At 42.0% G+C, this 25,089-nt stretch overlaps 1 protein-coding gene across 2 annotated transcripts in view; it reads right to left on the reverse strand.

The window, feature by feature from the left end:
• itsn2a (intersectin 2a) overlaps nt 1-25,089 on the reverse strand; it is a 43,809-nt gene that overhangs the window by 2,586 nt on the left and 16,134 nt on the right. The window contains exons 4-34 of one of the 2 annotated variants that reach the window (XM_040017082.1): nt 23,849-23,941; nt 23,683-23,746; nt 23,100-23,275; nt 22,794-23,009; nt 20,755-20,848; nt 18,599-18,741; nt 18,276-18,339; nt 16,913-17,050; nt 16,721-16,827; nt 16,369-16,631; nt 16,141-16,290; nt 15,903-16,043; nt 15,729-15,816; nt 15,504-15,643; nt 14,544-14,624; nt 13,863-14,008; nt 13,380-13,785; nt 12,140-12,309; nt 11,867-11,927; nt 9,458-9,693; nt 9,337-9,377; nt 9,083-9,252; nt 8,961-8,994; nt 8,725-8,846; nt 7,400-7,496; nt 5,887-6,078; nt 1,224-1,345; nt 1,019-1,125; nt 573-756; nt 367-465; nt 88-255 (exon numbers count right to left, since the gene is read on the reverse strand). In XM_040017082.1, the coding sequence (XP_039873016.1) occupies nt 88-255; nt 367-465; nt 573-756; nt 1,019-1,125; nt 1,224-1,345; nt 5,887-6,078; nt 7,400-7,496; nt 8,725-8,846; nt 8,961-8,994; nt 9,083-9,252; nt 9,337-9,377; nt 9,458-9,693; nt 11,867-11,927; nt 12,140-12,309; nt 13,380-13,785; nt 13,863-14,008; nt 14,544-14,624; nt 15,504-15,643; nt 15,729-15,816; nt 15,903-16,043; nt 16,141-16,290; nt 16,369-16,631; nt 16,721-16,827; nt 16,913-17,050; nt 18,276-18,339; nt 18,599-18,741; nt 20,755-20,848; nt 22,794-23,009; nt 23,100-23,275; nt 23,683-23,746; nt 23,849-23,941 (4,313 nt within the window). The remainder of the gene's footprint in view (nt 1-87; nt 256-366; nt 466-572; nt 757-1,018; nt 1,126-1,223; nt 1,346-5,886; nt 6,079-7,399; nt 7,497-8,724; nt 8,847-8,960; nt 8,995-9,082; nt 9,253-9,336; nt 9,378-9,457; nt 9,694-11,866; nt 11,928-12,139; nt 12,310-13,379; nt 13,786-13,862; nt 14,009-14,543; nt 14,625-15,503; nt 15,644-15,728; nt 15,817-15,902; nt 16,044-16,140; nt 16,291-16,368; nt 16,632-16,720; nt 16,828-16,912; nt 17,051-18,275; nt 18,340-18,598; nt 18,742-20,754; nt 20,849-22,793; nt 23,010-23,099; nt 23,276-23,682; nt 23,747-23,848; nt 23,942-25,089) is intronic. The other variant, XM_040017083.1, reaches the window with a different exon arrangement.

Genomic DNA, 25,089 nt, shown 5'->3' on the forward strand with positions numbered 1-25,089 from the left:
GTCAGACATGAAATGCTTTGCAGAGGCCATATTTAATATAGCAGCAGGGACTCGAGAGTCGAGATACTCGTGTCTGAGTGTCCTTACCTCTATGGGCCCCTCACACTGCATGTGGCTCTGTATCCATTCGAGCCTGTCTGAGTTCTCCTTCTCCCGAACCCCCTCATTGACCTGAGAGCACAGCTCCTCGGCTCGCTCCAGAGCTTCTCGGAGAGGGCCTCGGTCTGCGTGGCCATCTGGGGTGTGCTCCAAGATCTTACCAAGAAGCACAGCACAGGCAACAAATTAAGAGACATGGAGATGAATATTAAACAAGTGGTAGGCGGGATTCATGGAGTTACATATAAACAGCATTTCTCTGCATACATTTTTGATGAGTAGAGGGTAACGTGTAATCCTCTGCATGGGCTTGAGGAGGAAGCTGGACAGCGGCATTCCTTTACAGCGGTAGTTAGTTGCAATCTTCTGCTCAAGAGGAGGCAGACAGAGGCAGAGATATTTTATTGCATCTGACAAAAGCAAACGTTTTATTTATTTTTCCTTTCACAATATCCATTATCCAAGGCTCGTACTTTGAGGAAGTCTTTAAAGTCAGGCTGGTTGTGGGTCTTGCTCTGCAGCAGCGCTGCGGCGTTGAGCTGGCAGGAGCAGAAGCGAATGTACGGCTGCATGTGCGCGAGCTCCGACGCCAGCAGGTCTCCTATTAGCTGAACGGGCATGTTCTCTCCTCCTGTCTTTTTACGGACACGCAGGGCTCTGGAGGGAGGTCACAGATGATCAGGATGTGAAACACTATTTCATAACCTCACAAAACATAAATAGATGGAGTATCTGATGAGTTCTGCAAGCCTTCAGAGTCTATGGACTTGCAGAAATGAAATAAGTGTCAGTTTTTCTGTGCATTTGCTTTTGATCATTTTCACAGAAAGAGTTCATAAATGTTTATTCTAGCAGAGCAGTAGGGTTTAATAGTTTAGATGTCAGGATGGTTCATAACAATGTCACACGTGGGACCTACTTGAGCAATTTGGAGTTGCACATAATCAGTTCCCTCCAGTTAACAAAGATAACTGCCATCTCAGCTTCAGTCAGACGGCCTGACTCGGACATGGGCTTGTAGAAGACCTAAGAGGCAGAAACAAATGCAAACAGGTGAGGACGGGGGAAAAAAATGACAGAAAAGTGTTAATAATGTTCAAATATGCCGATGTTTCCGTCGGTACCTCTAGCACTAGCTCAAGATCCTCGACATAGGTCTCCTCGGTCTGGATGAGCTCATGAATGTAACCCTGCCTTTTCCTCTCCTGAGGGGTCATTGTGTCGAGCGTCATCAGGTCAGCACACCCTACAGGAGCACATCCATGCGCATGCAAACACACGTGCAGACATGCATGCACGGACATGCACCGGCATGTGCATGGCAAACACAAGCACAAACACTTTCCTCTCAATCACTGATGTGGTGTGTGAGAAAATACAGCGAGCGTTCAAAAACATGTTAAAATCTCCCTTTATTATCACTTCGATGACGTCTAATTTACATTTAATGCACAGAGTGAGGCACATTGTAGTCGCAGTACATGAACATAAGCGATGCCAACGCTAACAACACTGCTACCAAGAACACTAAGGTAAAGAAAAATAAAGCACCTTTCATGGTGGAGTGCTCACTCCTAGTGATTGCATAGGTGTAAATGGATAAAGTAGCTAATGCTTGAGTGACAGAGCAGTGGAAGACTCAGCTGGTAGTTCAAGTCTTTGAGGTTCAATCTTGGCAAAAGTTGGATGTACAGTTGTGGTCAGGAGTTTACATACACGCATCACGAGCATGAACGTCATGGTAATTTGGGGCTTTTAATAATTAATTCCACAGTGGAATAATTATACAACATACATGTTTAATAACTTTAAAAAACAAGAACTGATTCCAAATGCTTGACTTGATTTTGGAGCTTCTATAATCCACACAATGTTAAAAATATATGCACAGACTCAAACAAGGTTCTACAATAGCTTTTAACTCGACAAGACTGAGGCCTATTAACCTCTCATGATAGTTTCTACTACAACTGGTAGTTTCTCTTTGCCAACATAAAAAGGTTTGACAACACTCATTCGATTGACGGATACTCAGAACAATGGGAAAGTCCAAGGAACTCAGAGAAGATATAAGAAGCAGAATTATAGAATTACACGAGTTGGGAAGATTTCTTGGAGTCGTTACTAAACAACTGCCACTTTGCCAAAACCCAAACTGTCACCCTCAGGCTGCGTCTACACTTGCTCGGATAAATTTGAGAATGGCGTATACGTCTGAAAACGCTCCACGTCCACACTATCGTTTTCATGCGTTTTCACAGAGTTGTTCAGCCACATCGAAACGGCCGAAAACGCTTACGTCCCAGTACTGCGCATGCGTGAAACGCAAGACGATTCGACCTGCCTTATTTCTGTCTGTCGTTTATTTACTTTCCGGCTCTTTGAAACGTCACGGCAAAATGTCGAGGAAAAGCACCGAGTTTTTTAAACGGACTAACAATGAGGTGGAGTTGTTGCTGCGAGTAACACAAAAGTACAAAGTTGCAAAAGCGATTGAGAGTCAAAGAATTTGAAGAAAAGCTACCTGAAGCATGTACAAACTGAATTAATCTTTAATAGGGCTGTCAGAATTGAGAGCACACAAAACAACTGCTGTGTGATGCCCTCCGCTATCTTAGTTTAATTGGTCACATGACTGCATCACATGACTAAAATGTGTCATCGTTTTCGAAAAGGCTCTGGGTTCGCTATCCACACTGCCGTCTCAGTGTGGACAGAAGGCCAAAACAGAGAGAAAAAGATAAGTTTTCAAACGAAAATGTATTAGTGTGGACATGGCCTCAGATGAAAGGAAAATTTATTAGAATCTTCAAAAACAAGCCGAAAACCACCAAGGCTCAAACCTGACATGAACTAGAAAATATTGGAACACAGTGTCCATAGGGTGTTTTATATCACCATGGACAGAGACAGGGTGCCTACTCAGAAAGAAGCCCCTTGTCCAAAACCAACATCTTTAAGCTTGACTGAAATTTGCAGCTGCCCACATGGACAAGCCAAATTTCATCTGGAGAAAAGTCAGGCAAGACAAAGATTGAGCTATTTGACTACAATGGCAAAAGGTATGTTTGGAGGAATAAAGATGAGGCTTTCAAACCTAAAAACACTGTACCAATTGTTCAGCATGGCGGTGGTAGCATCACGCTCTGGGGCTGTTTCGCTTGTACTGGTACACTGGACAAAGTGAATGCAATGGTGAAGAAGGACTAATCTCCAAATTCTTCAGCTTCAACTCAAATCAGCAGCTAGATGGTTGGACACTTTAGTCTACAGGACAATGATCTCAAACACACATCAAATCTGATTTTGGAATGAATAATGGCCTTCCCAAAGCCCTGATGTCAACCCAATTGAAAATTTGTGGACTACGCTTGAAAGCCGGGTCTGTGCCAGGAAACCAACCAGTTCAAACGAACTACCAAGAAGAGTGCTCAAATATCCAGCCAGAATTTCACCAGAAGCTTGGTGATGGCTACCAGTGTGGTCAAAGTCCAACTTGCAAAGCGACGTGGATTAGAGAAAATCTAAAATAATTTCAAACCATTTCTTTTTAAGACATTAAAGATGTATGCTGTGCAACCTCAAAATTACAGCACCATTCTAGCCCATGATGAGTGCATTTAAACTTTTGATGATAACCCTATATGTCAGCAGTGTGGTAGATGTTTCTCTCAGACTATTCTTGATATGCTAATGTTTGCATGTTTTTTTATTTTCTTTTTTTAAAATATGTATTTGCTGGTGATATCACAGTTCAGTACAGGGTGGGTGTCATTTTAAGTACTTGGAAGCGTCAATAAATGGCAGAGTGCATAAGCATCGAATAATAAAATCACAATCAATTTCATCTCAGTTGCAGTTCAAGCGATGCGTTAGCAAGCAGCAATGAAGGTTACCGGTGATTTAAGCAACAGCGAGTCTTCACATTGGTCCATTTTTAGCAAGGTTTCAATGTTGTTAGTGCAAGAATGAGTGACCCTGTTAGAATACTCTGCATCATACTAACTTATAGCTTTAATTTAGAAAACTAAACCGATGCTTCTTACATATTATTTTCCATACTTTTGTAATCAAACTTTTATTTTCCTTTTATCTGTAGCAAAACTACGCTTTCCACACTTTTGTATCACGGGGGACAAAAGCTTTGAAAGCTCATGTCTAGCTGCCTCTGCCTCGCTCCCTTGGTTAATTAGTTAAAGAAACAGAAATGAAAACAAGGGAGAGAAGAGAGCGAGGGGGGGGGAGAGGAGGAAGGGGTGTACGGTGAAATAAATTGACATTTAAAGCTGAGAAGGTAGGACGCCAAAAACAAAAACCAAAGAAAAAAAACAGGGTTTGTAACAGAGAAGCACAGAACACCAGAGTCCTAAACGGGTGAGGTGGAAAGTGCGGAGGTGGGCCGTTCTTGCTGGCGGCTGGGCTTCCTGTTGCGACAGGGCAATTCGGGATCGCTCAGACAGAAGGGGTGAGAAAGAGGAAGAGGAGGAAAAGGAGGAAGAAGAGACAGGAAAGCCAGCGTTACTGTCCTACAGAAGAAAAGGAGGGGAAAAAACAGATGAAGTGGAGGAATGGAAGGGAGGGAAGTGAGATGATGAAGAGATGGAGAGACAGCAGACGTTAATATAGCTTTAATATTAATGCTGGACACTCACATGCAGGCGCATTAATAATGCATTTCTGGAAATGTAAATGTTATTATTCATCGTATCAGCTGCAGACGGCGATTTCTCGCGCTCTTGTTTCGGCAGCGAACCGCCGGCCTTACGTGTGGCGGGCGTGCGAGTGACAACGCCTTCGCTGGAATTAGAATATCAGAGCGTTTTGTTTCTGTGGCTTCGACAAGTTCATCCTAATTAAAGATCTCGTGTGTTCACGCTTGTTAACAGCTGCTGCTGTGAGGAGAACACGCAAGCTGTGCATACTAATTCAGGCGCACACCTCTCATTAAGAAATCGGCCTTTTTAAAATTTCTCAGCAGCTACGTATGAATGAGCAGCGAGCGGGATACGCGTGAGGAAAATGACCGCCTTCCCGTGTGTTGCATTCAGAGAGGGAAAGCGAAGCTGCCGTTTCCAGAAATGTGACCAAAATGATGAAAAATGTGTCAGTTTGAAATCAGATCAGCTTTCGCTCTTTATTATTTTGTTGCCCGGGGTGATTTGTCAGCGGCATCTGTTTTAAAAGAACAGTCTGACATTCGTGGGATATACGCTTTGTTCACTTTGTGGTTGCAAGTTAAATTAGAAGATCAATACCACTCTCATATTAGTCTGCTTAATATAAAAACTGCAGCCAGAGCGTGGCTGGATTAAATTAACTAACAATACGATGAGAGAGGTATCCATCACGCTTCATGCCCAAAATGTCAAACTTTCCTTTTGATGATTTGAAATTGTTGATGTTGTCCGGGATACTTAAAAGGCCCAATCATTTTGCCTTGTGGAGAAGAAATTTAACATTTTCTATTAATCAATTTCAGAAGCTTTTTATGGGAATGAGCCTTTTAAGTGTAATGGTTATATGTTCATCAATTTCCTCAATGATTGATTGAACCAACTACTCGAGGCTTACCATCAGTGGTTCCATGGTCTGACATGGATAAGGAATCTACTGTACCTGGAGTGAGCCAAGTCAACCAACATTTTTGTGTTTTCAGTAGGAAAGAAGTTTGTTTCTACAGCTGATAAACACAACTTATCAGTTTGCATGTGTGCTAACTGTCTTATTATTTTTTATTTAGAAAAAAAAAAGACAGTCAATCAGTGAGAGGATTAAAGTTTTACTTACATTGCTGGCTGGGGTCTGATTCTGTTGTCATCTTGACATAATTGGTGGGCAGCAACCCTGTTACCCCGTTGGCTTCTCCTTTCCACCAGTCGGGGTTGGTCTTGTCGAGGATGTTGATCAGCTGACCCTTGGAGAAACTCAGCTCGTCCTGATTGGCAGCCATGTAGTCATACATTGCAATAACTTGGCATACTGAGGGAACAGAGTTGACATATGAAGCTTAATCTGTTGCTGTAGATTTGTAGAATGACCCAATGAGGGCCAATGTATAAAAAACAGAACTAAGAAAGCCTTAAAGAGACCAAGATGACATTAAAAAAAGGTGAAGATAGTGAAATGGTTTCCCTTGGGCACCAAACATTTAAAAATACTGGCAGCCTCCAGTCTTATACCTCAGCCTCATAGTAGATGCACCTCTGTGGTATCAATTTGAAAATCCTCTGTGGTTTTTTAGAAAATTTGACCTCTTATCTTGACCTTGAGGTCACTGAGATTTCTAGTAGATGCATCTATGATCTGAATTTCAAAATCCTACGTTACCTTGTTCTCGAGTTCTTGCATTCACAAACTTGAGTATTCACGCTGCCCACCCGGCCGGGCGACAACAACACCCCATCAGCCTTTTACGGCTGAGAGGTTCAACGACCTTTATTTTGGCTCATTCTACCATTTTATTTCTGCATATTTATTTATTTAGCCACAGACATTCATGCACGGACATGCACCAGCATCTGCATGGCAAACACAAGCACAAACACTTTCCTCTCAATTACTATTTATTTATTATTTATTTAGCATATTTAGCCACAGGCCAGTCCCAACAGTCACCTCAAGAGGAGTTCGTGCTGGATTTTGGTCATTTTTAAGGCAGAGCCCTAGAATGCTATATGGCACTGCCAGGAACACTAGCTGCGTAGCCTGTTTGAGCTAATGCTTGCAGGCTGTCATTGGCAGGCATCTGTTTGGAGGACTAAAATTGTCTGTGACTCATTTCTCCTAAATGCTATTGATATAATTAATGGCAAATACAAATTAATGGCAAATCCACGTCACTGAATTCATTTTTGAGTTGCTGTTGGGGATTCATTGTGTGGACTCCTAAAACTAAAAACATCGCCATCTGCTTCTGCTGCTTCTATGATCAGTACTAAATGCTGAACGTTAGCAGGCTGAGAGAGGAACCATGGTAAAGTCTGTGTCTGCTAAATATCAGCATGACAGAATAAGCAGAGGGTGCTCCATTGTAAATGACTAAATAACAGAAATGACACTGAAATATTCTGTCAGCTGAAATTTGAGACAGGAATTTATGATTAATGAGCATTTTTACCAAATTAGTTTCAAAGTCATAGACATAAAAGCTTTCCAGCAGTTACTGTCGTGGTTGTTCAAGTAATTTCGACCTGCATCTCTCAGCTAAATATACAGATTTAAAAATGTAAATACAAACCTGACTAAAACAAGATCAGTTATAGTAAATCAAATGCTGTGTTTGCCGTGTGTCAGCATTCACCTGGCAGAGGAGAGGGGGAAGACTTGCTACTGGAGGGACCCAGGAGCTTAACGTGAGAGGAATGAAACCAGCCTCGCTGCCGCTTTTTCCCCCGAGCCTGGAGGGGAGAGAAGAGCCAGTGAGAGCGAATCAATCTTCTGCTGGATCGTTTCTGAATCCTAAATCGAAACGTTAATTGATGAATAGATTTTTTTGACAGGCAGAGTTTTGAACCTTGAGAACGCTCTCTCATGATGGGAATGTACATTCACTCTATAAATTAAACTAAAGCTCAGCTGAAGTCTCTGAAACAGCCGCAGTATTGCAAGCTGCAAGCTGCTGAGGGTAATGCACAGATTGACAAAGCTGTGGAAACCCTCTGTTCTCGGACACTCTTACTCATATTGACTTATTGTCTGAACGTACTAACAGCAAATATGACTTCTGCTGTCGCACTCTGAGCTTCAACTCAAACTACAGCTGCAGCCTCAGCACGAAAACAGGCAGAGAGAGATGACCCTTCACTTTGATGACCTTTGTAGACGACAGCACTGTTATTACTCCTGTAACCTTCCCGCCCACCCCTCATCAGCTCTCTATTGGTCTGACATGTCAGCAGATACAAACTCATCCTCATAGTTGAATGCTCCTGCATCCTGACCTCTCACTGCTGCACATGAACAGCTTTATAGTCAGCACTGTTAATACTCTTTTAACCTCTCATCAGCTCTCCACTGATTGGACACATCAGCACCTGCTCCTACTTGCAATACACTCGTGGTGGATTAAATTAAACAAGGATATGCCACTCATTTTCCATTATACCTTAATTTGTTGATTGCTTATTGCCATTTGACTGATTAAGTAGTTTAAACATCCATGAACCAAAAGTTCAATTTACTCTCACTAAAAAGACTAAACAAATCTCAGGCGTTTTTTCCTTACAGGACCACCTTAATATTTAAGGAAATATCCACATATCTGCACTGTAATTTCCTCCACAATCATTCTGCTTTGCGTCTAATGGCAACAAGTTTTCAATGACCTTTTGTTAATAAAGCTTTTCATTCTCGTCGCCATATAATCCAGTAGGTGTCACATTATAATGTTCTAAATTCCTTTCACAGAGAGGCAGAAATGTGTCATTTGCAACCGGGAGGTGGATTTAGGAGAATAATGACTCATTAATTGTGCTTACACGGCGCTCGGCGGTGCGATTGACCTTCTGCACTTGCAGCCAAAGTAAAAATTTCTAGCTGAAATCATAATTTTTCTGATGTTAACAGTTTCAATTTATCCATGGCTCTTTAAAAAAGAAAAAATGAAAAAAGTATAGTATAGCTTACTTGCAGTTCCCCGAGCCACCAGCCGGTGGAGTTCTTGGCCAGGACCACGATCAGTTGCCCCGGAGACAGGCGAAGCTGATGCATCGTTGAGGCCCCAGTGGTGGTGACTGCCTGCGCAACCTCTGTTGACCAACCAGAAAAAGCCAACAGTGAATTTCGATCATTTAAATGTCAAGAGAATAACAGAATGAGTCATCAAACACCGACTGAGTGTCCGCCTGTGTGTTCATTCTCACCAGGTTTCTTGGTTGGACCTCCAGGTCTTGATGCCTAAAGTTAACAAATGAAATGTAAAGCAGAAATAAAGTAATAATTTAATTTGGCAATTTTTTTTCCACATTAACTCAGCTTGACTCACCTCTGGCAGTTCTACAGGTCGGACATAGTTGGAGGGAAAGAGCCCTGTCTGGTCCCCAATGCATCCTCGCCACCACTCTCCTTCTTTCTCCAACACCAAAACAACATCCCCCTCGACAAACGTCAAGTCCCCCACCTCTGGGCTCTCATATGTATACAAGGCCACGTATTCTGGTAAGGACAACAATAGTACCAGTTAGGAAACCTTCGCTGACTTTAACTAGACCTTATTTTCCACAGATAAACTACTCTTACCTTCTAGTTGAACTGAATCAGCTGTGTCCAACGCATCCACACTATGATGGGAAAAACACTTGGTGAAGCAAGTCTTTCAGTTGTTAAAGGTTTTACACAAAAGGGATGTGCGTCTTCTTACTCTGTATTGCCAGCCGTCTCCAAAGCGACGTAACTTTTGGGGAACCATCCCTGCATCCCGTTGATCTGCCCCAGCCACCAATCTTCCCTCTGCTGCAGCACGCTGATGATGTCTCCCTGCGAGAAGCTGAGCAGTGTGGTGATGACGTCTGTCGCCGAACCACCTGAAAGGCTGAGGTGGGTTTCTGAAGTGGCTGACCATGACGAGAGGGCCCGAGCGAGCAGAGGAACGGAGGACTGAGGAGTGTGATCAAAGAAACAGCGATCTGTCACCATGGGTACATCTAAGAAATCAATCACTAGACGCTCCCCTCCCCTGGACTTGCAACACAGCTAATTTCACCTTTGGACCATGGGACATGACCTACAAACGCTAGAGCTGCCAACACTGATGTCATCAGACATCTGTAAATGTGTGTGACCCACAGAGAGTCAGAGAGAAGAACTCCCATTGGAGAAAAGCTATAAATATACAGCTGTGCTGTTTCTGAAGATGTGTGTTGATGTCAGCAGACCTATTTCTGATCATGCCACAGTCTAGATATACACAACTATAATAACACAGATGAACTAAGAAGGAAAACATGAAGATTAAATGATCTCATGAACCTTTTTCAGTAACAGAGTGATAACTTTTAGCCATGAAGTGAATGTGCTCTTTTGGTTGAATCAACCAGCAACTACAGGGCGAACGTGCCCTTGTGAGGTCAATCTACAACCACCATGGTGACTCCTGTTTTTGTGTGGAGATTGAGAGGTGTGGATCCAGGCGCAGGAGAGAGTGTTCAAACTTAAAATGAGCCTTTATTGTGGCTGTAAGAATTACTACAAAACCACTACCAAAACCTAAACTGGGGACAGCTACAGAATGATATGCAGACCCTCCGACGAAGAACCACACACTAAATATACACACAAGGTAACAAGGAAATGGCACACAGGAGGGAGACACAGCTGAACCTAATTAGACAAGACAACGGGAAAGCATAACCCAAAACACTGAACACCAGACGGGGGACTCTCCAAAGTAAAACAGGAAATGCAAAACAGAAAACCACAATTCCCAGAATAAAACTTAAACCGAACACACAAAACACTGGGTTGCAGACCCAGGACTGTGACAGTTTTTTAAAACTATAACAACCATTGCATCAACATTTTGATTTATCCAATACTGTGATTTAGTACCAGATACTTATTAAGAAATATTACCGTGCCCCATAAGTTTAAATTGCACTTTGAGCTTACTGGTAATTGGCCGGTTTTACAGGTAAGTCCATAATTTGTTGGATAAAGACACATTTTATAGTTTTACCTTTGCACACCAGAACAGGGATTTTAAATGAAACAATACATGACTGAAGTGCAGACTTTCGGCTTTAATTCGAGGGGTTTTACGAATATTTTGCGCAAACTGTTGACAAACTACAGCCATTTTTAATACCCACTCCCCTACAAACTGACACCATTTTAAATTTAAAGATCGTTTTAATACTTGTAAAAACATCATGTTTCCTCCCTCTATATAGTCTGCTGGGCCTTTGCTGCAGCCACCATCAGCTACTGCTTATTTGCCTTCAGTTTTGTCTTCAGTAACTGAAAAGCATGCTCTGACTTGTTTTTGCAGTATGCTTTGGGTCATTATCCATTTGCCCCGTAAACTGCCATCTGATTGGTTTTACAACATATGACTGAATCTGAGCAGACAGTACAGCCCTGTACACTTCAGAATTCATCCTGCTACATTTATCAGCAGTCACACCATCAATAAACACTAGTGACCCAGTTTCACTGGCAAACACACCCATGCTATAACATTGCTTCCCCTATGTTTGACAGACAATGTGGTATGCAGAGGATCATGAGCTGACTTTTTCAGCCAAATGATGGCTTCCCCAACCTGCTCTAACTTGCTTTTTGGACCTTATATTTAACTTGTACATGTAATTGCAATGCAAACTGATAAAATCTGAACTGAATCAACTTTATCTGTTATTCTCTGCTTCATTTGTCTTGAAATAACAAGAGAAAAGGCCTCACCTGGCCATGAAACTGCTTGCCAGTCAACTGTCCACTTATTGAGAAAATGGGTCGGTATACAAAAAGTCTGCAATTCCCCAAACAGCTCATGCAAATTATTTTCTTTTTGAAGCTTTTGAATTCAAGCTGAAAGTCTGCATTTCACATACAGAGCAAAAACTATAAAAACTGTCTCACAAATTATGGGTCGAACTGTATCTTGCTAACATGCTAAACTGGAAAACTAAAGACCTTTTTAAACAAAGGCAAAAAATGAAACAGGGCTTCATTTTTGCTGCTGAAGTAGGTCACAGTAAAGTTTACCTGCTCATTATAAAGAATAAGGAGTCATCTAGCCAGGAAATAAAAGTAAACAACAGTCAGGCTCTACCTGTGAAGCATCAGATTGGACAGGAAGAGGGCTGTCACCTTTTTCCACCACATCGGGGTGTCTGGGTGAAACAAGAGGGACAAACCATTAGGGGAGGATCCAAGAAAAGAATAAAAACAACCTGACAGTGCTATGGCATAAATTACAACGACCTAGGTGGCTGTTACAGACTTTCAGTCAGCAGAAAAAAAAGACCCAGACAGTTCTATCTTTAGTGCAGAGGAGCTAAAAGCCTAGAAACAATCTCAATCTGCTCCTCCTGTTTTATGTTACCTTGTGTTTAGTGGTGGTGGCAGACAGGACATTTTTCCAGGTGAAGTGGGACCACTTTGAGTCGAGGCAGGGGTCAGACATTTCTCAGCGTAACTCTGGGGGAACCAGCCCCTGTTTCCGCGGTAACTTCCGCACAACCAGCCAGGCTCACCGACCGTGTGCTCATCCACCTGCATCACGGAAAACACAGTTCACTTGCAGTCAGTCATTCGCAGCGAGGGGATCAAGATAAACGTTTTGTTTCCCTACTGCAGTAATCAGGAGCAATTACGACCGCACAGCAACACAAGTAGTGTGTTTAGACACCCATCACTCACACACGCACACACACACACGCATCAAGGCAGCTCAGTGGTGTGTGATCAGTCCTTAATTCTAACACTTTCAGAATTGATGCTCCTTGAGGAAACGGGGATAACCGGGATAATTGATTGAACTTTAACTCCATCAGTGATTACTTAAAATCAAAATATAATTATAGATTTTTAACCAGGGGTGCAGTGGTTAGTGCTGCTGCCTCACTGTGAGAAGGTCCTGTGTTTGAATGCAGCCTGGGACCTTTCTGTGTGGTGTCTGCATGGTGACTGTGGTTAGTCTGCCTTCCTCCCACAGTCCAAAGACATGAGTGGGATTGGTTAACTGGTGATTCTCAACTGACTGTAAGTATGAATGCTTGTTAGCCTCTCTGTGTTAGTCCTGTGACAGATTGGTGACGTTTCTAGGGCGTACCCTGCCTCTTGCCCTCTAGCAGCTGGGACAGGGTCTGGCTGGATAAGCCAATGGATGGATTATTAACCAAGCCAAGGGTGAAACTCTTTCTGTATTTCTTATTCCAAAAAGTAGGCCAACAAAAAGCCCAAAAAAAAAAATAGCAAAAGAAATCACAGCTTGAAGCTGAGTTAACCTCGTATTCTAGAACAGGAATTGACACGCTGACAATTTGGAATCGTGGCAAATGTGCCAACGCTGGCAGCTGTACTTGACCGCTGTGTCACCTTTGATAAATCGAGCCACTGAACTGGACCGTGCTTGTGCTGTTGCTGCCATTTGGTGCATTTTTTAAATGGACTGTAATGAAATTACCTAACGAGTCTGACACTGAGCCTAAAAAGCCAACAGATCAGGTCCCACAAAAACTAATTGATAATCAAAAGCAACAAGATTTTGAGTAACACATATTAAATACATTTAAAAAAGACGAATATCCTGCGTGTTTGCAGCGTGGGTGTGTGCTTCGTACCTCTATGAGACAGTCTGCGTCTACACTCAGCTCATCTGCGTTGCGAGCAACAAAGGAGTACAGGGCTCTGTAGGTGGTTAGCTTGGGTGCCAACTGCTGCCCCATTTCCTGCTCTTCTTTCTTCCTCTTCTCCTCCTCAACCTCTTTCCGTCTCTTCTCTTCTTCGGCCTCCCTCCTCTTCTTCTCCGCCTCCGCCTCCTCCTCCTCTCTCCTTCTTCTCTCCTCTTCTTGTGCTTTCTCCTGGGCTGCCCGGTGGCGAGCCTGTGCCTCTCTCTCTTCCTCTTCCCTCTGTCTGGCCCTCTGCTCCTCCAGAAGCCTCCTCTGCCGTGCCTCCTCTTCCTCTCTCTCCCTCTTCTCTTGTTCCCTCCGCTCCTGCTCTCTCTTTTCTTGCTCCAGCTTTGCCTGTCTGTGGGAAGTAAATGCAGCTTAATAAAGCCACATTATGTCTAAGCAAGAGTAATACAGACAAACCCTGAGATTCACCTGGCCGCCTCTTCTTCTTCCTCTCTCCTCCTCCTTTCTCTCTCCTCCTCCTCGCGGCGTCTCTGGAGCTCCCTCAATTTCTCCTCTTTGACTCTGTGCAGGTCGTCCAGAACAGCCTGCTGCCTCACCTGCTTCTCCCTCAGCTCCTGATGCCGTCACAGAATGTGCAACACAAGGAGACATGTAAATATCTGTCTAAGACCTTTGTTCTTATCAGCCTTAAAAGTCTGAAAGAACCACAACACAACAGCTTCTCCACACGATGCACTTAGCATGACAAGATGAACATTGTTTTGCCATTTATGATTTCTCATAAACAGCAGCAACATTCACAGAAACACGCAGGCATGCTGTATGTGTATGTGTATATTTTTTCTCTTTCTAACACAGAAGTTGTGCAGGTTAAACATTCTGTGTGCGTGCGTTTTACCCTCAGGGTGCATCCTGTTTATACAGAAAACACAGACTAGAACAAATCCCACAGAGAGAAACAACAGCGAAGGAAGAAGGCATGGTACCAACAAAAACCTCCATTTAAAAATGATTCAAAAGAGCAGGAAAAGATGAACGAGCAGATCAAATCATTGCGGGATGCAAAGGAAAGGAGATTTAAGATTGTTGCTTGAAGGGGGGGGAAAATGTACAGAGTGGGAAATAAAGCGACAGAGAAAGAGGGTTAACCTTGATGAGAAGGAAGAGCTGGCTGAGGCAGGCCAGCAGAGACAGAAGGCCTCGGAGGACACAGTCGTCCATATCCCCGAGCTATGGAAATAACAGTGTGACGATGGAGGGAGACAAAATGTTTAGACGATGGGTGAGGAGAGCAAAGAAGAAAAGTGTGTCACAAAGGAACAGGCAGAGAGAACAAAAATAAAAAGTAAGAAGACACATCCAGGTAGCAGGGAGAAGAAGAAGACAAGAGAAAGAGAAGAGGCCAGGGGTTAAAAGCTTTAAAAGCTGCTTAAGAAATAAACAAACCAAGAGACAGAGACCAAGAGAAAGGGAGAGCAGGTGTTTTAGTGCTCCAGTTATTAACATCAGACTGATGATAAGACTCTGAGAGGACGTCATTCACAGCTATCAAATGATCAGGCTGTTTGATGACAAACGTAGACTTCAGAGACTGTATGTGTGCAAAAATAGTTTAAGTTTCCATTGCCCAAGGGGTGAAACTCTAGAGCTATTGTGACCAGTTGAACAAGATTTCACAGCAAGTTGAAAACGCCCTGTTTTTGTGCTATTTAATATCAAGCCAGAGCTGTGGGACAAAAACAACAGTATGCTTTTGCTTCATTTAACATCAGTGCAATCCATCTTAAAGCAATTTTTCTGCACGATTATATTCACTACTATGAAACTTCTCTTGCAAAATATGTTGACGCTAAATAAAGTCGGGGTATGAAAAACCCAACTTCAGCCTTAAAGTTAGTTTCATGAAGAAATAGTTTCAGATTGTGATGAATGATTTTAAAGAACTGCCAAGGGAGGCAGCTTAGTGTGCTACATACACGTCTCGGTACAAATACAGAATATAAAGTGCTTCCTATAATTTATGGGTGATATCAGAGGCTATGTTCTTTTTTTTTTTCCCCTACAACTTTGGTCTGAATGAGTCTGTAGTGGCCTGAACCAAACACTGACCTTAAGCTCCTTATTGTACTGCTCCATCTGCGTCAGTTTGTCTGTCGTTTCCCTTTCCAGGATGTCAAGCTGGTCCTTCAGCCTCCGGCAGTTTACAGTCTTCTCCGTCACAGTCCCGGTCAGGGAGGTCAAAGTCACAGCTACAAAGATCAAAGGTCAGAGACATGTCAGACCAGCGGCCAGTGACTAATCTGTGTGACGTGAGAGGAGGCATTTGTCACCCACACGGGAGTTTGTTGAGGCTGATGTTTTGCAGCTTCTCACACAGTCTCTGTTGTTCTGGAACCAGCTGTGAGAGCTTCCTCTGCCACTCCTGCGACCAACCGAGAGGAGAGCGCGTAAAAACACACATGCAGAAAACTGACAGGGCAGAAAACCGAGAGAAACATTTCTGTTAACCTCAAACTCGAGCTGAAGCGCGTTAATCTCTGCAACGCGGGTGTCCCTCTTCTGATTGACGAGGTCCAGCTCAGCCTTCTGAATCCGCCTCTTGCTCTGAGCGTCGCGGAGACGGTCTGAGATCTGCTTGTGCATGTTCCCCTGTGAGACCAGGTAAATGATATCATGGTGCACCCATGCTTTGATCAGCACTGTGAATTGTAGGTGTGAATATTTATAAGTGTTAATGTAGCCTCACCACAGCCTCTAGCTCCAACTCCAGACTCTTCTTTTTCGCCCTTAGTCGAGAGATCTCCTCTTGCTCCCCCTCTTTCTTCCTGCCCAGCTCCTCTCTTTTCGCACGCTCCCACTCGTCCCTCCGCTGGCGCTCCATCTCCTGCTTCGCTGCCTGGAAGTATGAAGACAGAAGGTTATCAGAGAAGACCATCGAGCCCAGACAGCATCACCCGACTGCTCCGGCACTCACCTCCTTCCTCTCCAGCTCTCTCAGCCTCTCCTCTTCCCTTTGTCGCTCCATTTCTCTCTGCCTCTCCATCCGCCTCTCCTCCTCCAGCCTCCTCCGGTTCTCCAGCTCCCTGGCCTCCCTCTCCCTCCGTTCTTGAGCCTCTCTCTCCTCCCTCTCTCTCTTCTCCTTCTCCTTTTTCTGCTGCTCCTCAAGAGCTAGACGTCGTTTCTCCAGCTCTGCGCTTCCCTTTGCAAAGTTCTCCTTCAGCTTGTCCTCAAAGGACACTAAGAGGAGGGGAAAGAAATAGGTGTATTACAAAGTAAGACAGAGGACGTCCAATGGAACAAAACATGCAGAATTCACAAAGCCATACCGCTGCTCTTGTTCTTTTGAGCAGGTTCTATCTCTGCTGTGTCTATTAAACAGGGAGTTATGTAGGGCCCTGTTCCATTAACAAGCTCATTGGATTTAATTCCTCCTCTGTAACAAAAGCAAAAAGAACATTTGTTCATTTATCTATTTGGTTAATTTTAAAAAAAAAATTGTAAATGAATCTCTGTGTTACCTCAGAGAGGGTGGTACTAGGTCTTGTGGCAGAGTGAGTGGTAGAGGGCGGCCCGTCTTAGCCATGTCCACCAGGTGCATGGCCAGAATGAACTCATCAGCCTGCAGCTGGCCATCCTTATCCACATCTGCCAAGGTCCTACAGACAAATCACACAGTGCTGTGTGTCAATAAGAACATCATGGTGAGAAGATAATGAAGTTAGAGATTTTTCACTGCAAGCATCTTTCTGCTGTTTCTGGCATTGGGACAGTAGTGGAAGGAAACTTGGGATATAAATCAAGAGTACTGGGCTCACAGACATTCATCAGCTGATAACGCGGAGGAGAATGAGGGGATCATCACTGCAAACAAATGGTTTCAGATAATAAGTAATGTTCTTAGTACTGTCAGATATTACAGCTATAACGTTTATAAAATACTACTGAGTCTTATTACTTCAAATGTGTCATTTGCTCCTTTTGTGGCTCACAGTTCCAATAAAATACAGTACGATGCAAAAGTCGTGAGTCACCTTTCATTTCTTTATATTTTGCTGCCAAGGAGCCAGACTTTCCTCTATATTTTAAAGTGGCCTATGACCTATGAATTATTCAAGCATGAAAGAGGTGTGCTAGCTCAAGGGATAAACTAGTGTTGGGTGTACACATAACATAAAACTTAGCAAATTGTCTGTTTAGGCACTTTGTTACCAGCAGCCTGTATCAAACAGACAGCGAACAGGCAGCCAGCATCCTGATTCCTTGAATGTCCTTCAAGAAGTCTGGAAGATTGCTTGCCTAAGGAACGTGTTGTAGAATAAACATGGTCATATCAAATATTGACTTTTAAACTTGCTCAAACTGTACAAACTCTGCTTTTGCCTCATATACAGAATTTATGTTTGCACCTATTTCCCATTTCCTAACAGTACAATGAAATGAGGGATGGCTCGAGATTTTTGCACAGTACTGTATAGTCAAATTAGAAATGCTTCAAAGCCAGCTTTATAAGTGGTTAAACTCTTTTAACACAGTCAGCGTTGGTATTTACGTTGTCTGCAGAGCTCAATTTTATTATTGAAGCACATAATCAATTATCTGACCATTAAAGAGTGGTACACAGTATTTCACTTAACATAGTTCCATGCTTTTACTTAAGTAAACTCTCCTCTTAACTCTAGTTTACGGGTAAAATTAGGAAATTCTAACCTTTAACCTAAAACAGACTTCACAGACTTTGAGGTCTTGAAAAAAATAGGGGAAACCGGCAAAAGGGTCCTCACTTTACCAAAATGTCCTTACTTCAATGGTCATAAACTGTCACTGGTCCTCACTACGATAGATAGGCAAGAACATACACAAACATACACACATTACACTCACCAGATGGTAGCTAACTGAGTCTGCGTCAGATTTGATGCCATCAGTGCATTTCTAACCTGAGGTCCTGCAAAGTAACACGTAGATCAGATCAGAACAGCAACGTGAACTCTTACAGTGAATACGTTTGTGCGCTTTCCAAGTTCTGTTAAGTGCAGTTAAGAGCAATTACAGGAGAACGGGAGTGCATGTGTGCAAAGTGAAACTGACCCTAAATTGTTCGCTTTTAAACTCTGACAGGAGCACTCATGTGGAGCCTTGTGGTCCTGAGAATTTCATGTTAGTTTAAATTCATGCGTGTACGTTTGTGTGTGCACAGGACTTACCTGATAAGTAGCCGGTCATGAGCTTGTCTAGTGTGTTGAACTGCTGACGGTACTTGAGTCTTGAGGCCTGGGAAACGGCCCAATCACTAGCGCCCATCTTTGGGGAGTTACTGGCCAAAGATGTGGTGGAGGAGGAATTGGAACTATGGTAAGAGACAAGAAAGGTGTGTCTATATGTCAACAAATCACCTAAAGGGAACTGAAAAAATATTATTATTATATTATATATGATCAGCCTTTTTCTTTCTCCTTAGACCACTAATTGCTTGGAGACTCCCCGGTGTTATTTCTCAGCTCTTAATTAACTGCAGAGGAAGCTGGCGCAAACAGCTAAGCAGACAATGACTTTTGGACAATGAAACAAGACAACATCATACTTTCGGGTTATCATAATCAGCCATTCGGTGGGGTGCGGTGGTTGAATTGTTAGCGCTATCAAGTGGCTGGCTCAAACTGGGTTTACTCTAGGTCCTTATTCTTACAGTCCAAATACATGCATGTTAGTTAACTGTTGACTCCTGGATATGAAGCAGATAAAGTGCTTAAAGTTTATAGAATAAATCATGTTATAAATGTATGGTTACATTTGGCTAGTAGTCAGTGAGACAAGTAAAGTGCTATATAAATACCAGTCCATAATGAGTATGCCAGACCACATGATAGTCATGGTTGAAAATTGTAGCAGAGTGGGAACTTGCAACACTCATTAAGGTTTCAGAAAGACAACAGGAGATGCCAAAGCATTGTTTTTCTGGGTGTATATACGCACAGTAATAAGATTGTGGAAGTACAGACCGGAAAAACCTTAAAGAACTATCACGCATCTATCCTAATATTAGAAAGTCTAACAGCTAGAACTGGAAGGTAAAAGCAGCTGTGGGATTAAACTGCATCTATTTTACTTCTTGGTATTCTGGTGACCTTAATAATGCTTTCCTTACCACCTACACCTGAGGTCAGGGCTTATTGTGTGAAGCGCTAAGCTATTCAAAACAATGAAATCAGATACTATTTGTGTTCTTTCCCAAACCCACTCAAAACACCATGAGGTGGACAAAGGATATTAGATATTCAAGAGGACTTGGCTGTCAGAGAAACTGCAAGAGGACCTTCCAAACCTCGGCAGATATTAAAGTACATCATGCCAAAACGGAGATGAAAGCTTCACTGGCACATAAGTAAAACTACAAACCCCTCTAGTCGCAGTCTTATATTTCATTTTAGACATGAGCTAAAATTCAATTTTGATTTCATTTTAGAAGTGAGCAGGCCAAAAACAAAGAAAAAACATCTATTCAGTGGGCACAAAACAGTATGAAATGACACACTAGGAGATCATTGATGTGATGGCCTAATTCCCCTAAAGTCACCAGCTAAAAAAAAAAAGCTGCAGCAGCAATTTGGGCTTATTTCTGGTGACGAAGATTCAAGTAACTTATTTAACATTTTGTTTGCCTGTTTTATGTTACCTAATATCTTACCCTGAATAGGAATGACTGAAATGGGGACACAGTGGCTTATGGAGACCACAGGGACCAATGATCTATCTACCTTATGTCTAGGTGACTATAGACAGATGACTATATAACATTTACAATAAAACATTGTAATTGCTCAGAAAAATAGTCATGACTAATAAACCTTCATAGCATTCTAAGCATTTAAGATCTATAATGACCTCGCCCATTGAGAATGCTTTTGGATTCCTGTTCTCTGACGTTTTCGACTCTAAACAAGACAACTTCCTGCTATTGCCAAAACCCTCTGATTTCAAAATGTTTTTCCTGTACTCAGTGTTATCTGGGAGTTTCATCTCTGTTTGTGCTCTAATTCTCAACCCTTTCCTGCTGAAATCACGGCATGACTGCATCTGTCTGAGTGCTCAAACAAGCGTGTGTAGATAACAAACGGGATGTTTTAAAACCAGTAAACCCTAAATTTAACTGACATAAATATTTCTAAATTCGTCTTTCAGCATGACTTCACTTATGTAGTACACACATGCAGCATTGATCCGAATCTCCCGTTGCGCCACATCTCAAAGGAGCTCTACTGGATTGAGATCTTGCTTAGTTTGAAAGCATTTTCCTAGAGCCCAAGCACATCTTTATTACATGCTAACAACAGTTTAGTAATTTGCTCAGTAATAATCTCACCTGCTCGATCCCAGGTCGAGTAGAGAGTTGGCCTTTGACATGCCAGTGGACGGGGAGAAGGCCATAGGAGAGGAGAAGCCAGAGAGAGGAAGTCCTGTAAATGCAGTTGGAGACACTCTGTTAATGGTAAAATCTCCATTTGGGAAATTCAAAAGAATGTTTCAGTTTACACATGGTACTATATCCAGATCAATTTATGACATTCTGCGAACATGCAGACTGCTGCTGCCCTTGGTGGTACGTACATCTAATCTTATCTGCTCATACTTTACAGTCGCTGCACACAGACCTCAACCAGCAAGGTTATTAACATCTAGGTAAGAGATTGTGGTTGGCTGCAACCACTTGCTAAAGAGAGTCTCAAGAGCTGTGGCACTGATATATTTTAATCAGAGAGGGAGAGAGAGAAAAATGGAGGAGGAACACCAAATAAAAGGCTAATCTCACACTAACTCTTATTAGAATGCTCATTTCACAGCCAGAAATCATACTGGAACAGACTGAGTAAGATTAAAGAGAATGGCCACGAGAACAGATGGAGGAGGTGAGAAATGAAGAGAACAGACTGAGATGTAAGAGAAATCCAAACAGAAGAACTGCTAATGTATATATAACATATATGTTCCCACAGTTGATATAAATTAACTTTCCTATCTGAACTGCAGCAAACACAGAGTGTGTGAAAAGCTGCAGTGCTGCATCTCACACACACACACACACATATATATATATATATATATAGACAGATATGCCTATACTAAATGCAAAGCATGCACGCATCACAAGACCAATATAAGACTTGAGGGAGTAGAAAGATAAGGTGCAGCTCTTTCATGTTCCAAGCGTAATCCTCACTGCTTTACTGCACCACTGAAGCTCAGGACATGAATAACTGACCCTTACACATAAAATATTAACAAATTAAATAAATAAAATCCTGTATGCACCATGCTCCATACTGTTCAACAAAAATCTAATCTCCCTGCAAAGCTGCTAAAAAAGCAGGAGCAAAGAAGTTGTTCAGCTTTATCAAAATACAAATCTGCGTATTTCATATCACACACAACCAAGTCATGTTACTGAATTACACCAAACATTTATGTTGGGTAAACTGGGGTTAGTTGATTAGCTGACAGGTGATTTTTGGTTTATTTATTTATTTTTACTTTGCAGAGAGCTGGTTTTGGTGAATCATCAGAAACATTTTCGGTGGTGAAGATGGTGGCGATACTTAAAAGTTTTGCAAGTATGTGTTTCAAAGTTGGAAAATATTTGGAAATATGATTAGGCTAACATAGCTGAAACCATCTGATCATTTAAATGGATGCTACTTATTAGAGCCATACTGATATATGATTTTTAAGACGATAACTGGTCATTTAAGAAGCCGATAATTCGATATAATTGTTTTTTTTAAAACAAGTTTTTAAGTCACTTTTTGGCAAAATTACTGTTAGTCTTCAACACAGTCTAAATTATCTTAGGTCAACTTTCTGGTAATTTCTTTAAGTAGCCTTCAGGCTTTTGAAATTACATTCAAAGCTCTTCTTTGTTCCATTCATAATCTATTTATGACAGGCTGCTAGTAACAAAGTGCATAAAAAGACTATTTAAAATTGTTTTTTTCTCATAAGTTCTAATAAATTAGTCAGGCTCTAATTTTTTTGGTACTTTGTTTTATTTTTGTGAAATGTAAAATCTTCTGGTTTGTTATTCAGATTTTTGCTGAGTGTCATTTTTAAAGGAATTTATAATATCGGTTTATGCAAGCAATAAGTGCAATCAGGTCATGGGACCTTGTTATGCAATGTGCAAAGTTATGAGCAGATTACAACTGCAGTGGCTTTATTTGCTTGTGAACAAGATAACATTGATGTCTGCCACTGAAATATCGTTGTTAAGTAAAATGAAATGAAATGGCTCTGGAGCATGACTCAATATCTTCAGCCTATGTTCACTTTTAGGCTCATTGCTGGAGCTAATCCATTGATCGTTATCTATTTTGTTTTGCCCAGAATGGTTCCCACTGCAGAACCAACCTGCGTTGTTAGGAACGAGTGGTGGGGTGAGGAGGGTGCCGTTGTGGAGCCCACAGTTTCCAAGCGGGGCGATAAGTGGCAGAGTCACAGGCGTTGGCAACAGGGGTTGCATTGAGGGCATGGGGGGGTTAACTGGGATGGGTGTGAGGATGGGCATGGCTGACATAGCTGACATGGATGACAGACCAATTGACAGGTTTGGCATAGAACCCATTCCTATATGGAGGAAACACACAAAAAAATCAATCATTTTATAATTTTTTCAAATGCATAATTATCTCATTTTGGAGAAAAACATGCTTGTACCAAATCGTGCTGAGGAAGCGATGGTTGAACCGCAATTGGAAGCAGGAGGCTGCTTCATGACGACTGGCAAGGCGGAGGGCAAGTTGCGTCCTTGAAGTTTAAGTTTGATGAGCTTCATAGCAATGGAAAACTCCACTTTGTCCATTTTCCCATCACTGTCCATGTCGGCTAAGTTCCTAAAGGAGGGGAAGAAGAAAATCTGGAGTATGTAATGATCCGTGTGTAGCAAAGTGTACATTCCTATTTTTTTTTCCCTCTTTATTGAAACAATAGAAAAAAAATCACTGGGGACAAGGTTGTGGTGGGATTGAATTCCAGTCTCATTTCACACACACACACACACACACACACACACACACACACACACACACACACACACAGCGAGTTCTAATTACAGGACGCCCCCGCCCTCTCTTCACTCACATAGTTTACTAGGTGTGGCAGGCTGTGTGAAGGAAATAAATGCTCGACAGGAAGCTGAACACAAGCCAGTGTAACAAAATCTTGGACCTACTGATCCACTTGCTCCTGCTCAGCATTGAGTTGTGACAAGGACTTTGCCAAGTTGTCAGTCAGTGCTTACCAAATCTCAGCCAGGACAGAAGCAGGCAGGCCGGACTGCAGGAAGAATTTTCTTGCTTGTTCTCCTGCAGGTAAACAAAAAAAAAACAAAAAAACACATGCAGCTCACTTACTGCTAATGACACAACCTCCCGTTAAACAGTCTGTTTCTTATGAGAACAGCCTACCTGAGATGTAACCGAGGACGGGGTAGAGGGTCTCAAACTGTTTGTCATGTTTCGCCCTCTCCTCCGGAGTAATGGCCCACACACTGGCTCCACCTGGACAAAATCAAGACACAGTTGTGGTATTTTAAATTCTAAACAAAAAGTGACATTAATGTTGTTGATGTGAGTCCAGCTGACACAAAATATAAGTGCTGGTAATAACAGGAAGTCAAGTTTGAGTTCACAACCTATTTTTGGGTCTAGGCTCTTTAATAATAATCTGAGTCTGCTTGTAACCCCTCTGCACAGGATGCATAACAGCATGCCAGGTTTGAATGGCAAACCTAAAGAGTCATCTAAATTACTGGGTGCTGTACATTATAGTGTTTTTTAAAGATCTGAAGAAGTTAAATTATTTGAAAGGAAAATAGAAAAATAAAATTTGTTAGGCACCATCTAAATAATCAGTTACAAATGTTGTTTGCGTGGAGCTGCTTGAAAATCTTGTAATCTAATTTATGGCATCTAATATAGACAACAAATACACCTTCTATATAAAAGTACAAGTATACCAGAAAGGCACTATATCTCAGTATGAAAGAAAGTCACCCAGATTCTCACATAAAATCGATGAATTCTTATTTTGCCTATACATCACTGCTTCATTAAACGCTATTAAATCTGGACGAGTAGTTAGATAAACCTGTGGTCCTACAAATGCACAATATCAAGTGATGCATTGATGCGGTATGCTTGGTATAGCCCCCAGAACTTGGAAATAATCTGTAAGGAAGAAAAATGAACATAAAAGAAGAAAGCTCTATAAATTTAAGCTATTATGGGAGGGGAGTGATCCACCCGTCTCCACAAACAAATTCAAACACATTTAAAGTCAGCGATGGATCCCCGGGCAGATGCGCTAATACAAAATTCAGCTTAGTCTTTTATTCCTCTACCAAACCATACAAAATGTGTGCATAATTTCCAATCCAAATGAGATTTTCAGCTGAGATGAAAACTCTCTTAAGCAGCTCACGATGATGATTAATGTATAAAAATGTCCAGTCAGCTTTTTTTCACCCCAGCTGCACTCTTGCATATCTCAAGGTAAGTTGAGGGTTGGCCATGAATTAAAGATGAAGTCTGATGTGCTGTGTGACGGATTCGAAACTCAAGTCTTCCTCAATTTCACGGAACGACTTTTAACGGCGGGGGAGTGAAAGTTTATATTCAAGGACGATAATCAATTCATCATAAAGGAA

Source organism: Simochromis diagramma, unplaced genomic scaffold, assembly GCF_900408965.1.
Source record: "Simochromis diagramma unplaced genomic scaffold, fSimDia1.1 OVJJ01000802.1, whole genome shotgun sequence".
Lineage (NCBI taxonomy): Eukaryota > Metazoa > Chordata > Actinopteri > Cichliformes > Cichlidae > Simochromis > Simochromis diagramma.